The sequence below is a fragment of the Nylanderia fulva genome, unplaced genomic scaffold, assembly GCF_048542155.1.
Source record: "Nylanderia fulva isolate GAGA-0341 unplaced genomic scaffold, ASM4854215v1 Scaffold22, whole genome shotgun sequence".
Taxonomy (NCBI): Eukaryota; Metazoa; Arthropoda; class Insecta; order Hymenoptera; family Formicidae; genus Nylanderia; species Nylanderia fulva.
In genome coordinates this window covers 1,118,093-1,135,960 of record NW_028190285.1, presented here as the reverse complement: position 1 = coordinate 1,135,960, position 17,868 = coordinate 1,118,093, and the positions used below count along the sequence as shown (strand labels likewise).

Here is a 17,868-nt window from a genome sequence, read left to right as displayed (position 1 = left end):
TAAAAATAGTGATTATATATGAATATTATGTATGTAACAATATAATATATAAATAGATTAATTCATTTATGTTTACACAATATTTACATATTATACAAAAATTATATCAAATCTTTTTCTAAGCACAGATTTTAATTATCGTTTATATTAAGTAAGCGAGTTTTAAAATGCATTATATAAATAATATAGCATAATAATTTGTAAAGACTCTGAGACTGACAATGAGTTGTAGCAATAGTTAACTTATCTCTTTTTAAATCATAATTAATCTTGCTCATAATGTAGACAAAAGAAAGAAAATAATAAAGTTAGAGTTTTTAAACTTAAATATATACTTTCTCTTCAAATTTTAATTTATCTAATTATTCTCCTAAACACTCTGTCAATCTGTTTAAGTTTTTATATATTTTAAATCTTCAGATTAAAAAATTTTAATTCTTTTATTATCATTATTTTTAAAAATTTAGTTCATTATATATATAAATATATATTTTTTTGCCGATATATTTTTGATGATATTCTATGTAATGGTATTCAATCAATTGTATATAATATCTTTTAAATTATATATACACGTTAAATGTAAAGCTGTCAAATTGTTAGAGCAGGCTTCGCCATCATAAAATTATGCAGAGCTCAATAAGCTTTGCGAAGATTAAATTTTCCCGCATAACGAACAGTCATGATGTACGAATATCTAGATAGGATGTGCGTCACAAAGAGTGGCTATAAATAGCGCGCATGTGCGTGCGCACAAGCAAGAACGCAGAAAAAAACCGGACCAATCATTATTCGTTACATTATACATTTCTGGAGAAGCTTAAAGTTGATTGGTCATCGTGCTATTGCTGAAATTTATATTGAGAAGCCAAGACTATTAACTATATATATCACGATCGTATTGTATTGTATAGCAGTAGTTTCCAAGAGTTCTATCAGTGGGTATCATGTAGCAGTAACAATGGCGGGCTCTATAGAGATACCACTTCGCGATACAGATGAGGTGAATATTCCTTTTCTATTGATTATATTGTTAACTTACGAGTATCGTAGTGAGATTCCGATAATAATAAAAATATGCGAATTATATAAAATATGAAGTTTTCTCGACAATTGGCAATATCACCGTAAACTTAACCTCAACGAAGAAAGTGTGTTTTCTTTGACTTGGAGAATAGAAAACTCATGTATATATACAAAATTATAATAACTGATTCTAATGATACTGTTTCAACAATTTGCCGATTTAATCGATCATTTTTGTGAAAATTTTTAGGAAAAAAGTGTGACAATTTCCTTTATTTTTATCTTACTTTATCTGGATTTTCTTACTCCACATATGTGTGAATGTGAACATTTTTAAACATTAATTTTCTCTATTTAAACATATATTTTGTTTGTGTGTATCAATGCATAACAATGTAAATTAATTGCTCATGATTTTTTTTATACTCCAGATATACAATTTAATATAAAAGCTACTTTATTATTTTCTTTACTTCCATGTATTATAGTTAATACATAGTTCAAACATTATTTCTTCAAACAGTATATATATTTATAATATATAAGCTATGTATAAAATATAATAGTTTATTTAATTTATTGTTAATAGGAATATTAATTGATAGATGATAGAAATTTAAGCTATATATATATATATATATATATATATATGTATGTAGCATATGTTATTTATTAACAATCTTAATGAATTTTTTTAAATTTCATAGGTTATAGAACTTTGTTTAGATCAATTACCAGATGGAGATGAAGTTCTTGGTATTCTGCGGCAAGAACATGCCCAGCTTAACATCTGGGTCAATTTGGCCGTATGTAGAACAGATAATTTTAATCAAGATAAAGTATGTACAATAATATTCACCTAACAAGTTTATTTTCCTTTTCAGCTTGAGTATTATAAACAACAAAAGATCGATGATTTTATCAAAATACTTGAATCGTCTCGTATTGATGCAAATATTGACTATCGTGACTATGAAAAAGATCAAATGCGAGCCCTGGACATGTTGGCTGCCTATTATGTCCAGGAAGCCAATAAAGAAAAAAATAAGGATAAAAAAAGAGATCTCTTTACAAAAGCTACATTATTGTATACAACAGCTGACAAGATCATCATGTATGATCAGGTATATATTGTTTTTATTTGAATAGCATTTATAAGTTTTTATATTGTATTTGCTAATTAATTATTAATTATTACAGAATCATTTGCTCGGTCGAGCTTACTTCTGTCTGCTTGAAGGTGATAAAATGGAGCAGGCTGATGCACAATTTAATTTTGTGTTAAATCAGTCACCAAATAATATACCTTCTTTACTTGGCAAAGCTTGCATTGCTTTTAACAAAAAAGATTATAGAGGTGCTCTTGCATTTTATAAGAAAGCTCTCAGGACTAATCCGCATTGTCCAGCTGCTGTTAGATTGGGAATGGGACATTGTTTTATGAAATTGAACAATCAAGAAAAAGCACGACTCGCGTTCGAAAGGGCTTTGCAGTTGGATGGACAATGCGTTGGTGCGCTCGTTGGACTTTCAGTTTTGAAACTAAATCAACAACAACCCGACAGTATAAGAACTGGCGTGCAGATGTTATCAAAGGCTTACACGATCGATTCGACAAATCCGATGGTATTAAATCACTTGGCAAATCATTTCTTTTTCAAAAAAGATTATAATAAAGTTCAGCATTTAGCGCTGCACGCGTTTCACAATACTGAAAATGAAGCCATGCGAGCAGAAAGCTGCTATCAATTAGCAAGAGCATTTCACGTTCAAGTAAGTCAAAATATTAGTGCAGCTAAAAGTATTTTTGTCATTATTAAATTGTCTTATATGTCGTGTAATAATAAAATTGAAATATTTCAGGGCGATTACGATCAAGCATTTCAATATTACTATCAGGCGACGCAATTCGCTCCACCGGTATTTGTATTACCGCATTTTGGTTTAGGACAGATGTACGTTTATCGTGGTGATGCCGAGAATGTAAGAACACGCAATACTATATGCTAACTAAAACTGTAATTGTATAAAGATATAACGTGATTATTTATCTAACTACAAGGCTGCCCAATGCTTCGAGAAAGTTCTGAAAGCACAACCGGGAAATTACGAAACTATGAAGATACTTGGCTCTCTTTATGCTAATTCGAGTTCGCAATCAAAACGCGACATCGCAAAAAATCATTTGCGAAAGGTAACAGAGCAGTTTCCTGATGACGTCGAAGCTTGGATTGAATTAGCACAAATATTGGAACAAAGTGATTTAAATGCAGCCTTGAATGCTTATGGAACCGCGACTAGAATCTTGAAGGAAAAAGTTGAAGCGGAAATTCCCCCAGAAATCTTGAATAACGTAGGAGCGTTACATTACAGGTATACATATATTACATTTGTTGTATACATGCATGTTACATTTGTTTTATTAAATATAAAATATATCCATTTTTTATCTTCTAGACTCGGTAACTTGGAAGAGGCGAGAAAAAACTTGGAAGATTCTTTGGCACGTTCGAAAGCAGATGCTCTTCATGATTCGGTATATTATAATTCGATAGCAGTGACAACCACGTATAATTTAGCGCGCCTTAACGAGGCATTGTGCATATTCGACCGAGCGGAAAAACTATACAAAGACATTTTGAAGGAGCATCCGAATTATGTTGACTGTTATTTGAGACTTGGTTGCATGGCCAGAGATAAGGGGCAGATATACGAGGCGTCCGATTGGTTTAAGGATGCTTTGAGAATCAATAATGAACATCCGGACGCATGGTCATTGCTGGGAAATCTGCACTTGGCCAAGATGGAATGGGGTCCTGGTCAAAAGAAATTTGAGAGAATTTTGAAAAATCCGACAACAAGCACGGATGCTTATTCTTTGATAGCTCTGGGGAATATCTGGTTGCAGACATTACATCAAAGTGGAAAGGACAAAGAAAGAGAGAAGCGACATCAGGATCGTGCATTAGCCATGTACAAACAGGTAATAAAACGCAGTGTTATCTAAATAATTAAAATACTCGTGATTATGATAAAATTAATACAATTTGTTAGGTTTTGAGAACTGATCCAAAGAATATTTGGGCTGCGAATGGCATTGGCGCAGTACTTGCGCACAAGGGTTGCGTTAACGAAGCCAGAGATATATTTGCTCAAGTGCGTGAGGCAACGGCAGAATTTTGCGATGTTTGGCTGAACATTGCGCATATTTATGTGGAACAGAAGCAATTTGTCAGCGCTATTCAAATGGTGAATAATAATGATAGTTAATAATAATGATACGTATATTGGATTAATTTCGATATAATTAATTTAACGTTTTATATATTGCAGTACGAAAATCGCTTGCGTAAATTCTATAGATACCATCATGTTGAAGTCTTGCAATATCTTGGAAGAGCTTATTTCAAAGCTGGCAAACTAAAAGAAGCGAAACTGACATTATTAAAAGTAATTAGTTACTACATATGAATTCTTATATTATTTTTTATTTTAATATTTAATTTTATTAATATGAATTTATCAATATATTTCTAGGCACGTCGAGTAGCTCCGCAGGATACCGTCTTACTATATAATATTGCTCTTGTACTCCAACGATTAGCTACGCAAATTCTTAAAGATGAAAAATCGACTTTGACCACTGTACTGCAAGCAGTTCATGAACTGGGTCTTTCGCATAAATATTTCCAGTATTTATCGGCGCATGGCGACAGAATGGAGCAATTAGCTGAGGGTGAAGCTAGGAGATGCCAAGATTTATTATCGCAAGCGCAATATCACGTCGCTAGAGCTAGACGATTAGACGAGGAAGAGAAAATGTTGAGACGAAAGCAAGAAGAAGAAAGGTGCGTCTCTTTCTTTAGAAAAAAAATCGTTTTTTATTATTATTAACTAATTCCTTTTATGTTTACAGGCAAGCTTTCAAAATGCGTCAGACGGAAGAACAACGTAAACTGGAAGAGATGCGTCGTCAGAAAGAAGAAGAAATGTTACAAAAACGACAAGAATACGTGGAGAAAACTAAAAATGCTCTGGTATTCGGAGAAATGCCATCGGAGAAGCCTGGAAGAAAGGGTAAAAGAGTTCGAACTGATCAATACGTCAGTGATAGCGGAGGATCTGACAGAGACGAAAGCAGAGAGGAAGCGCCGAAAGAAAGAAGACGTAAGAGGAAACCCAGCAGTGAAATGAAAGAAAGGAAAAGCAGAGGTAAAGGCAAACGTAGGAAGGAAGCTGGAAGTGGCAATAGCGGTAAAAAATCAATTTTTATTTTATTTTTCTTAAGACGCATCTTAAGGAATTTTTTATTTTAATTATCGAGTTTGATACTTCAGTATCAATATCTTTGATATTAATGTCTATTTTGTAGGATCGGAAAGCGATCAACCGAAACGTAAGCGTGGCAAGAAGAATGCTGGGATTAGGAAAGAAAAATCTACGCGTAGGGGCCCGGTCGAAACTTTCAAGGGTAAAATTAAATCGAAGGAAACTATTTCGACGAGCGAATCGGACAGCGATACTGGTGGACTTAAGATCGCCAGCGGGTAAATACATTTGATGATATATTATCTTAATATAATTGTCTTTAATTTTAATTTATAACTTTCAATAAATCGAAGGCTTAAGAATTTGAAAGATTTTTTCTAGGAATTTCATGCGCGATATATACATTTTGCGTTTCTAAATTATTTTAGGAATATAATATTTAATAATTAAAACTTTTTTAAACATATTAATAATTTAGTTTTTCTGATATTAATAAAATTCAAATTATTTATATAATCATGTTAAGATTTGAATAATTTTTATGGTTACAGTGGCGAAAGTGGCAACGAGAATCAACCACATGGCAGCAGACGAATTGCATCCGATTCGGAAAATTCTCGCGCTTCTCGATCACGATCGCGTTCAAGGTCAAAATCTGGAAGTCGCTCGAGAAGCAGCTCGCGTTCACGGTCGCGTTCGCGATCACGATCACGATCACGATCACGATCACGATCACGGTCGCGCTCTCGCTCTCGATCTCGATCCGCCTCTGGATCCAGGTCCAGAAGCGTTTCGAGATCAAGAAGCCGCTCGGCATCCGGGTCAAGATCAGGTTCGGCCAAAAGCAGATCAAGATCGAGGTCGGGCTCGCGTAAAAGCGGCTCACGATCAAGGTCTAACAGCGGCTCGCGAAGAAGCGGATCGAAGGCGAGATCAAGGTCAAGTTCAAGAAAGAGCGATTCCAGGTCGAGGTCGCCGACTGGTTCAAGGAAAGGCATGTCGCGTTCGAGATCCAGATCTAAAAGCGGCTCTCGTTCGGGTTCGGAGGAACGTCGGTCAAGAAGCAAGAGTCGATCGCGATCTAAGTCGAAGTCTGTCTCGAGATCCAAATCAAGATCGAGAAGCGGCAGCAAATCGCCATCGCGATCGCGATCGCGTTCGCGTTCCAGATCGAAGAGCGGTTCTCGAAGTCGGAGTCCTAGCGGATCGGCACGGTAAGTGCTCTTTTTATATAACACTTAAGAAATCTATATTATACTAATAATCTTCAGAATCTCTGATACGTTATTTTTTTCCGCAGTTCTGCGTCTCCGGTGTCGAGAAAGTCAGTATCGGGTAGCGGCGGTAGCGATAGCGAATAAACTAGCCGCACTTGCAGCTGTAGCTATCATGATGAAGAAAAGAAAAAGAACACACGCGTATATTGTATACATATATACACACACATTTTTGAAGATTACTTTAAAAAATTCTTTCATTACAAAGTTGCACGAAATATGGTTGGCAACTCTTGCTGGATTTATTTTTCTAGATTCTGTAATTTTTAAGAAGAATCCTGACATAGATTTCATTTCTTTTTATTTTTCCTTATAAAATCAATAAATTATTGCTAAATATAATTATTTTATATTATTAATTATCAATAATTATTTTATTTGTACGTGTTTTTTTTGTCCTTTTCTTGATGAATCTGATATATTATTTTCGGCTACTGTCTGCCATTTTGTCAATTGATAAGATATTATAAACTAAATATATATATATAATATATATATATAGTATTGGAAATATATATAGTATTGAAAAATATTTCCAAAATACTTTCAAGTTAATTGCGATTCTTGCGCAATTTATTAAATACGTATTTACACATTATATATATATAAACTTTTATTCGACTTTCTTTATATTATGTACATTATAAACAAATAATTTTTCGTTCATCTTTCTCCTATTTTAAATAATAAAAATTCAAGGTAAAATAGTATTTTTTGCGTGTTATAGTATTTTATATTGTGCCGCAGCGGAAAAATATAGGAGAAATATAAAATAAAAGATTATATAGAAAAATGTTTTGTGACGAAACAAATTGTTTTATATTATAATATCAGCAATGCTAATAAAATAATAAAATTGCACTTTAGATTACATTCTTCTTTTGAATGAATAGAAAAATTTTATTTCCTTCAACCTGCTCACTTTTACTCCATGGAATACCTAACGATACTCGCACGAATTGTTAAATTGTATAGTCGATATATCCGTTTGGTCAGACAGTTGGCGCTCTCACGTTCGAACGTACACGTAGATATGCAAATATGATTATACGACTGCTGTTAGGTGTAGAGAGCAGTACACATATCGATCTTAGAAGCGTAAAATCAATTATTAATATCCATTCGTGAGGTGAGTGACATGCGGTATTTTACATACATTTGTCCAATCTGATTTCCTTTGAACTCGGCTCTAATTTTCTGACCTATATTTATGTGATATTTGCTTTGCCATCGTACATCTATATCAACCCCTTTGTATTTTCTCATAAGTCCGATCTAATAAGCAATGATCTAATGTGCTGATGTGAGATGCAATTTTCTTAAGGAGAAATACAGTAATTTCATATGTATAATTACATTCACGTATAATTATATAAGAAAATCCGAGCGAAATCTCTATATATTATATTATTACATCGCGAGCTATATAATGAAATAATTAAAAGAAATGAATAAACGATTTAAAAAATACCAAATAACACATTTGTAGAAAATTCGTTAGCGATGTTTGATGAATATGTTAATGTTTAAATTTAAGTGTAAACGGGATGTTTAGGTATAAAAGCAAAGTCACGTCTATGCGATAGTTCCACGTGGAAAAGCACACCAGCCACGTGGTAATTTCATTATGAATGTTACACGAATATGGTCTTTGTAGAAAATGGATTAACCGGTTTCGGCGCGGCGCAGCGCATCAGCGCTCGCACATAATTATAGTTTAATTGTAATCGCGTTTCCGTATTCTCGAGTCCGTTTCTGTTGTCCGCCGCGTTTAATCACCTTATCGTATTTTAATTAATGAGCGTACTCGACAAAATTGCAACATCGTTTCTATTATCGAGACGTTCGTCCGAGAGTCGTTGCTTCCCTCGATTTTCTGTCATGAATATCTCCTCTCATAAACGATTCACCCTATCTATCGTGTTACCCCTGTTATAAACGATTCACCCCCTTTAACTCTAACGTTCGATCGAACTTTATCATAGAAAGCAGCCTAGTTCTATCGTGTCTATAGAGTCTGATAACTTCCTGTCAGGTACAGGTGATATTATACACGTCTTTTGACATATTCTCGACAACATACCTGTCATTCCCAAGATAATGTATAAATAAGACACAATTCTAGTATATTTTTTATTATCTAATGATTAGTTTTAATTTTTCGTCAGTAAAATAATGCAAAGGCAAGTAATTGTATATGCATATAGAAATTATGAAACAAAAAATGATTATTGATGCTATATTTATATCTATTCATAAAAAACAAAGACTCATCATCATTTCTATTCGTTTTGTTTGTTACAAAACTTTTTCTATATGTATTATATAAGGATCGAATTTTATTCAGATATTTTTATATTTTTTTCCAAGCTTTACTTTATCGATCCGGTTGTTTCGTCCAACTACCCAGAATTCTTGATTTCTAACCGAAGTTTTTTTTACGATAGTCTGTGTTCCATATTTAATCTCAATAATATCCAAAGTTCGATAAATCTAGATACCACACGTGGAGAGCAAGATTCCATCCCATACATACATAATGACACTATCAGCTGCTGTACACGGAAGAGCGAATGCTTTGAATTTCCCATGTGTAATTTTCGGCTCGTCTGTCGTTGATAATCGTTGGCAAATTGCGGATTAAATTCAGCAAATTTAAATGACTACACTTTATTCATTAACATTAATTATTTGTGTAATTACTTTTTTAGATATTAGCGTAAAAATGTCTTAATTTTGCATATATTTTTATTGAGATATTTGACATTTATATAAAGATAAAAAAATTCTATCACAACGCTATATATATAGATATATATTCTGTATATCAAACAAATATTTTTTTTTCTTTTTTTATACGAGACCCTATAAAGACCCCATGATAATAATTAGAAAATGAGTGGATTTGAACATCCAGAAATATCGTGCGCCAGAGTCTACGTTCCTTATCGTTACGACCGCTTAAATTCGCAAGCACAATCTTCGTTAAAGTATATCTTCAGTTTAATATACAAGAGGATTCAGGTCGGCGTAGAGGATATTAAGAAAAAGGTTGCGAGTTCCAGCCTTATATACATATATACTACGCCGGGCATACTAAGAGCTCCAAATATTTACCATTTCGATCTACCGGCACGGCGCGCAGAGATTTATTTTCTCGCTTCTGTCTGCGTTCGCTCCCTCTTTCAACCATTCGCCAATCCGGCTGAATTGGCCCCGACTTACTTCAACGCGTTTGTTGTTTCAGAGTTTATTCTGCTTTTTTTCCCGTCCTTTCCGAACCTTCTAATTAAGTTAATTTGACGCTGCTGCGCGAAACAAAGTATCACTTTGCCAAAAGTTCTTGGTTAAAGTTAATTATTAGTTCTGCTCCAATTAATTGTGCGTTTAATTGGCGTCTATCTCGTTGAATTGAAATAAATCACTAAAAGTCGTAAGAAATTCTAAGAAAAGTATACGATACGTGAGTATTCTTGCTTTTTGTTGCGCTAATATATTTTCTTTAAATTAAATCTTTTTTTCCGTACATGAAATAAGTAAGTTAAGCTATAAATGGAAGTTTTAGAGTTGTATTTTCAGCTTTAATAATCTTTATTTCTTGCAGTGATTACATATACGAAATTTCACGAAACCAATCATTGAAATAAGTTAACTGCCCTAACTTCACTCCTCGGTACTGACTGGAGTTTAATTAGTTCTACAACTTAGTACTGCGGAATTATGCATAGCCATAGATCAAAGCTAATGCATTATTTGTGTCGCGTATGTTTAATTTAAAATTATTTCTAAATTTATTGTGTAAACTTCTTAATTCTCCTTTGTTTTCTTTTGCGATATACTCTCTTTTATTTCTATTCTTATTTAATATTAGAATTTAATATATTTATAAACGCAATTTCTAAACTCGCTTTTGCTAAATTTGTTGATTTCTATTTTCTTAAATTATTTTTAAAAAAATCCGTAAGAAAATTTCCGCTGTTTGAAACCTGAAAAGCAAAGGCAAGAGAGAGCATATCTTTATTTCTTAATTTATATAATCATTGAAAACGTTTCCTCTCTTTGGCGTTCACTATTATATTATTATATTGAAACCGAAGAAGACTCAAGTATTCGAGAAATGAAATTTTTCTTACAAGAAACGATCTTCATAATTCGTTTCTTGTCCCATCGAGCGAAAGGAAATACATGCGATTACGTTTGAAGAAATCTAGCTTTCGAATCGAATTTCCGCTTCTCCGGGAATTTAATTTTCGCAAATGCAAGATTGCGTAAAAGAGGGCAATCAAATAAAATCGCTTTAATAAAGGTTAGTGATTGTTGATTAATGACCTGGGATGCAGGTCGGCTCGCCTTTTGGGACAGCAAAAATCGCGGACGTTATTGCAAACGTTATTGCGAGTTCCAGTACTCGAGATTCTCGAGCATTTTCGTTTGAATTGCTTCAACGAGATTAATTGTCGACGTTATCCGTCGTTTATGCTACTCGTCATGTCGAACGCTCATTACATCGAGGGTTATGAATTGTTATCGCGTCGTTGTTACGGTATGGTTATCGAATTATTGCCTTCCGTCGATTAAGGAAATAATACTTAGAACGTCTAGGGCTTTTTGAAACATTAAGAGCAATAATCAATATGTCTATTAAGTACAATGAAATTAATTTGACAATTTCTTGTAATAAGCAATAATAAATAGAGAGATAATGTATTTCCAATCATTTGATTTAGTATTTTGAGAAAGATTAAAGAAGATCGATTCTAATGCATATTATGCACGTATATATACACGTATATATAAATATCTTAGCAATTGTTTTTTTATTGTTACATTACAAACGAGTAACAAAAAATTGAGAATAAATCAATTTGGTAAAATCATGAGATGATATGTTTTTTATGTTTATGTTTTCTTGAATAATATATCGAGGTACGATTAAGTACAAGCTCGTATCTTATAGCGTAGTAAACTTTATTACCAAATCCGTAAGAGGCATGGATCTTTCTGCTGGGTGTCGAAACTTTAGTTTTACGAGTTTTGATATGGATCTACATTGCAGATTTCTAATCAGAAACGATCGTGGTCTGGTTACCTCCATTTCACCAAAACAAAGAGCGAGAGAGAGAGAGAGAGGGCTTCATGTCAGGATCTTTTATCGCGACGTATTTGAGACGATAAAACCACGTTGCAGCGTTGCAGCAGTAAAAACGCAAGTAAACGATAATTGCTCTTCAAGATACATAATCGGAAAGTATGCTAGTACTACGACGCTATCAGAGCTTGCACGACATTGTATAAAATTACTAGCGAATAAAATATAGCAAAAAATTCAAGACTTTACGATAAGGTTTATATAGCTACTATATAATCATTTTGTTTAATAATTCCAGTCTAGTATTAATGATTGAATTAATTGTAGACTAATGTTTAATTATTGTCCTTGAATCATAATTTTCTAATTATAAATGACTTTAATATTAAATAACTTTGTATTTTAATTTTGGACATATTATCTCAATGCAAATTTTATTTAATAAAATCAACTGTACTACGCCGTAATCGCTCATTTACATAAGACGCAGCACCAGCAAGTTTTTAAGGCCAACGCCCTTGAACTAAAGAGACGTTCTCGAAAATCTCCCAGCGGTCGTATTTTGCTGATGTTCGTGGAACAAAAGGGAAAGTTGATCCAAGGGTTCCACGAAGATGGCCATCGTTACATCTTCATCAGATAAGATCTAAGGTTACCGCAAACACTCAACCCTGCCTCTGCTTCCTTCCCCTTTCAGGAAGAAAGGTGGAAGAAAGGTAGAGGGAAAGTAGAGGCTTAATGGTATTTCTCCTTTTTTTTTTGCTTTTCTCATTTCGCTCGTCGAAACTGCTCGTCGAGCTTTTATCATGACCCAATTTGACGATGTTCGCCTTATCGTTTGGCAACGACCGACTGGTCAGGCAATCCGAAATGTAATCCCGCATTATCCCTAAAAAAAAAAAGCGAATAAAAATGTGACGCTGGAAATGTCAAGGAGCTTCTTCATTGCGACGCGACGAAATTCTGATTAAATTAAAACGAAGTTGCATTGTGCGAATTTCTATGAGGACGCTCGATATCGCGGTAGACTAAAGGGAATTTATCGCAATATAGAATTCAAACTAAATCGAGCTGAGAATATTTAATTCTGTTATACGACGAAGGATTATAAAAAATGTAAAAAAATATAGATTTTTTCGGAGAACAGAGTAGAGGAATCTAAAATGCATCTCCTATAATATTTATTAGTATGCGCATCGAGAAACAGAACGAAAATTATATTACTGCGGTACTTTTGCCCTCTCGTTCCAATTGGCATTCGAATGGAAATCAGGCGTATCGATGTCACATGTTTTTCGAAGGTATCAATTTTCTGCTCTCCCATCGGGAGCAGTAATTTTTGCTAACTACAATTTTTGATAACGCAGCGATTGCTGTAAATATTTTCCCCTTCCTTTTTTCCGTGTGAGATCATTCCGTGCTCTGGATGAGACGCGTCCTCAGGATGCGGAAGGATCGTTATCAATTTCTTAAACGGCATACATATTCATATATGCGTATCATATGCAAAACAAGATGGGAGCTCCGGCAAATATTTGCGTGTCGCCGCTGACATTTTCCGTGAGAATGGTGCGAACGGATCTGCAATTCTGAGATCTTCATCGCCACGAATCCGTTGGTTAAAGCGATTTACAGATATTGGATTACAGATCACGTCCGTTTTCCCCTTGGTCTTTCGTTAAATATTAATTAAAAAGTTGCGACACTCGCGAAATTTGCCTGCTGGAATAAAATTGATCGAAAATTTTTCGAAAATTTTAGCATTAAAATTAAAATTGGACTTTTTGACGCACACACCGCGTGTTTGCAGAGTTTAATTAAAATCTAAAATTTTTTTAAATGTTTACTCTACATATGCTCCAAGCTTATTAAAATTAATCCTTCCTCTCCCGTTTAATATATTAAACTTACAATTTTTAGTATGTTTTCTATTAAAAAATACCGAATAATCTCGAGAATTAACAAGATTACTAATAAAAGTTATTTTAACAAGTAAGCAACTCCTGTTTATCTAGAATTTCTTTAGAAATCTTCGTGCATCTTAAAACTCGGAATAAAACTGTGCTCTTTCTTTCTCTTCTATATTTTATAGTTACTTTTTTCCATTTCCTTTTAACTTTTTGTGTCTAAATTTGCGTACTCATTTGTATAAATTCTATCTTTCTTTTATCTCTTCTAAAAATACTTGTAATAAATATTTATTTGAGAAGAATAATGAATAGCTAATTGTTAGATTATTATTGATTTTTGATTATCGTTACTCAAACATAATTCTCACGAAAGCAGAGAAAATCTGGAAAATGGAAATCCTTCGTTTGGAAAATTTTAGTTGAGTAAAGCTTTCGGCATTGCCAATTAAAGCTCTTTTCAAACGTTACACGATTTTGTACAGGTTTATTTTATACACCAGTAACCACAAATACAATAATCCTCGCTTTAACAATTCTTCGATAATTTTACCTTTATTTATCGACAGAAATTATTGTTATATGGTTTAAAAAAGATTAACGTGAGTATGTTTTTATTTTTTAATAATGATTTCTAGTAATAATAATTTTGTAAATAATGTACCATATATGTGTGTGCGGGGATGTATGTGGATGTTCGACAAAATCTTTAATTTTTTTAATCTACTAAATATTATTTTTAAGATACAAATAGAATATAAAATTATAAGTATAACAGATATTAAGAATTTAAAACTCTCATAAATGATCGATATAATAAAATATTTAATCGCGATGCTTTTTAAAATTGTATAATAATAATTAATTACTTCGGTGTTACGATTGTGATGTGATATGTAAAATTGATGTAAAACGCTTAGTTAACATATGAAACAAAGTGATCGTTGCAACGTTTTATCTTATCGAATGCATATTTTTTAATAAAACACCTCATTTCCCAGCATTATATGTCTGTGCTTTTTTTTCATGGTGGAGCAGCAAGATTTAACGACCATCCGAGGAACATTTTTCTTCATTTTACTCGCAATATATAGGTAGCGAATCACTTTTTTCCTTCTCCTTATATAGAGTAAAATAAATTGAGTTCGGAAAATTTGAGTTTAGATATTGTATTTTTTTATAATGATTAATTATTTTATAATGATTAATCGTATATATAATGACTTTCAGGAGCAAATATTCAGATTAGATGCACACATACACACACACATACACATATATTATATAAGAAAGTATACAAAACACGATAAAGTTGGATAAAATATATGATCCTATAATCTGATCCTAAAATAATAGAAAACTAACTAGAAAAAATTAGCACGTAAAATAAAATTTGATATTAATGATAGAATGATAGATCAAAATTACAATCTGTTTTTTAGATTATTAGTTGTATTAATGACAAGATGAATGTACTTTCGTGAAACTATAATTGTAAGTTTAAATTCTTGCGACGATAAATATAAAAATTAAATTAATCGAATAAACTCAAATTCGGCACAATTGATTTTTTGAGTTACTATTACTAATTCGATGCTAATTAAAATAAATTGGATTTTTGTCGGGTAGAAAAATATCAAACGACCGCAATTCGTTCAACGCTAGATTATGCTATGCAAAAAATAGAGAATAATCTCGTACAGACGGAATCCATTTCTTGTTTGGCAGTATTTCATCGGCGGTTAGCTATTGCGGTTGCAAGTGTGAATAAAAGAGACTTGCTTCACCATAAAATAGATATTTTTCCAGAGAAAATTCCGATGTGTGTCGCCCACTATTTCATTTTTATCTATCAAGTTTGAGTTGTAAACTGTGTTCCTGCATACCATTTATGTATCTATATTGTTAGGCAAATAGCACAGCTGTCAGCTTTAATACAACTTGACAACTTTCAAGCTAGTATTATTTTAGTGTTCACCAAATATAATTTACGTAATATTTATTTGTCTATATCTATATCGATACCTTTTTACTTAGATCCAATTTATTATTGCACTTAAATTTGTATAGATAATTGTAGTATTAGAATAAAAATGTCGATAGTTAATAATTTTCTAAAAGAACAACGTCAGTGCTTATTTTATAGAAAATATTGTATCAGACATGCAATATATATTTATCTAGTCTAGTATAAGCAAAACTCTCTGGTAAAAATTCCGATTTTTCATCAAGATTATCTGCTATATCAATCATTCTAACCCACATCGATCGTTTCAATAGAAATTCAACTGCTTCCGCGAATCTTTCTCGCAATAAAAAGCGATCGAATTCTTTCGCGAAATTTATGATCGGGAGCGAAATAAATCTTTCCCTTTGAACTTGTACTCACATATCATAAAATGTATGAAATGTGTTTATCTCTTAATCTTCTTTTATCATTATATTTTAATTCGCATAGCAATATCATTTCGATTCCTCTTAGCATCTATATAATTCCTAATTCTTATTATATATGTATATATTTTAGATGCTTCATTTCTTTATGAAATACGTAAATGTTTTTTTTTTTTTTTTGAAAATAGATACAAAATTACGAGTGTTAGACATATAAATCAAACAAAATAAATCTCATGATTGTGCTCTCGCTCGTGAAAATAAAAGCATAGATAGAAATTCTAAACAAGGACACGTGAGCATCGCGCGGAAAATGCAGAAGGAAGACGAAAGGAAGTCTGAGGAAACAAACTCACGTCTAACAACTTCTTGAGATGTCAGAGCACAATAAACCGTAATATTTGTTTATTTCGTCGACTCTTATTCTTCGCTTCTTTGATATTCGACGCGACGTTGCATCGCGAAGACGTCATGCGCGATATGTGAAAACTTGAAACTGTTAGATTTCGAATTCAATTGGCGGACCGTCAAGAATAGATAGAATCTTCAGGAATTATCCCGTACAAAAAACTCAAGGGACACAATACTCGAAGCCGTGCGTTTGGCCGTAAAATTATTTCTGTCGGTTTCGCGGCGACTGATTCCAGTCCGGAGAAAAATTGGAAAATATGCTTTAGACTCTCGAGGTCGCGAAAATAAAAGCATAGAAAGCGAGGAAGTCTCATGTGGGGTGATTGCCGAGCAAATGCCTTTAACCTTTAAAGAGTAAGCCGGGTACTTCCAGATGTACATATACCTATATGCGCGCATGAGAGAAAATCCATAACAAGAATCGAGAAAAGTTATACGCTCGGATTGTATTTCTCATAAAAAAAGAAAAGAGATATAAACATTTCATGATATACGAATAATTGTGTATTCTTTCGTTTCCTAATATAATAAATATTGCAATAAAATTTGCTCTCCTTTATGAATTTTAATCGTTTTAAATTAATAAATAATACATTTTTTAAAAAAGATAAGTTTCATTTACTTCTACGTCGGTTGAACTTAATTTCAGAAATCAGAAATGTAAAAATTATTCTGTGAAGCAAAGAGTGCTCTCTTTCGATCGATGGCACGTGGAAAGTTCAATGAAACATTTCGACATATTTCCAAAGTTTATCGCGGTATCACTATGTACAGTGTAGCGTGAGTTGCGGGTTAGTTAATCACTCGGAATCAGCATGAAACAATCCTTTATAAGCGCCGCTTTATACAGAAGGCCGCTTCGAAAGTTTCTGAAGTTCAAATCGTTTGAACGGAATCAGAGATAAAACAAGTACATCGCAGTTGATTCAGCTCAACCGCGCGTGAGAAGAAAGTATCGGATAAAATCTATATTATATATGTATATCGAATGTACATATCGAGGAAATATATTTTCTTGCGAGTGTGGAATATCGAACGGATAAGCCGCTCGTTACAAGAAGAAAATACGCTTATTGGACGCGGACATGTCTATCAGCTGTTATTTATATAAATTCGCCAAAGTGATACGCGATGTCATATGTAATACGACTTTAACATATCCCTTCTTGACAGCATTCACGAAGTAACATCGACATTCGTTTCCTTTTTTGACAGAAGAGTGAAGAATTTTTTTTTCAAACGCGATTTATTCGAAGATGAGAAAAATTACAAGTGAAAGGCAAAAAGTGCATCACGAGATTCTTTTTCGGTTTGTTCGAGAAAATATTTCCTCGATACTTGATATATATAATATTTGTAGTTTACACGGTTTTTTTTTTATAGAAATCTTTCTTCACATTATTTATGTGCGCAGTTTTCGGATGATCGAGTGGAAATTTGATTTCGCGACAATATGGAATTCTTCCCGAGTTTACTTGAACCGTGATGTGATCGA

The 17,868-nt window shown here is 32.9% G+C and overlaps 1 protein-coding gene across 2 annotated transcripts; it reads left to right on the top strand.

The window, feature by feature from the left end:
• Positions 1-911: 911 nt before the first annotated feature.
• On the top strand, positions 912-6,716 carry Ctr9 (RNA polymerase-associated protein Ctr9). 2 transcript variants are annotated; one of them, XM_029305099.2, is made up of 14 exons: positions 912-1,003; positions 1,734-1,832; positions 1,911-2,150; positions 2,227-2,799; positions 2,890-3,009; positions 3,089-3,399; positions 3,484-4,009; positions 4,081-4,275; positions 4,360-4,476; positions 4,564-4,874; positions 4,943-5,238; positions 5,399-5,573; positions 5,847-6,509; positions 6,596-6,716. In XM_029305099.2, the coding sequence occupies exons 1-14, from the start codon at positions 962-964 to the stop codon at positions 6,654-6,656; spliced, it is 3,729 nt and encodes a 1,242-aa protein (XP_029160932.2). In that variant the 5' UTR covers positions 912-961; the 3' UTR covers positions 6,657-6,716. The 2 variants fall into 2 exon arrangements, with proteins under 2 accessions (XP_029160932.2, XP_029160931.2); XM_029305098.2 differs by having other exon boundaries at positions 4,943-5,280.
• Positions 6,717-17,868: the final 11,152 nt, after the last annotated feature.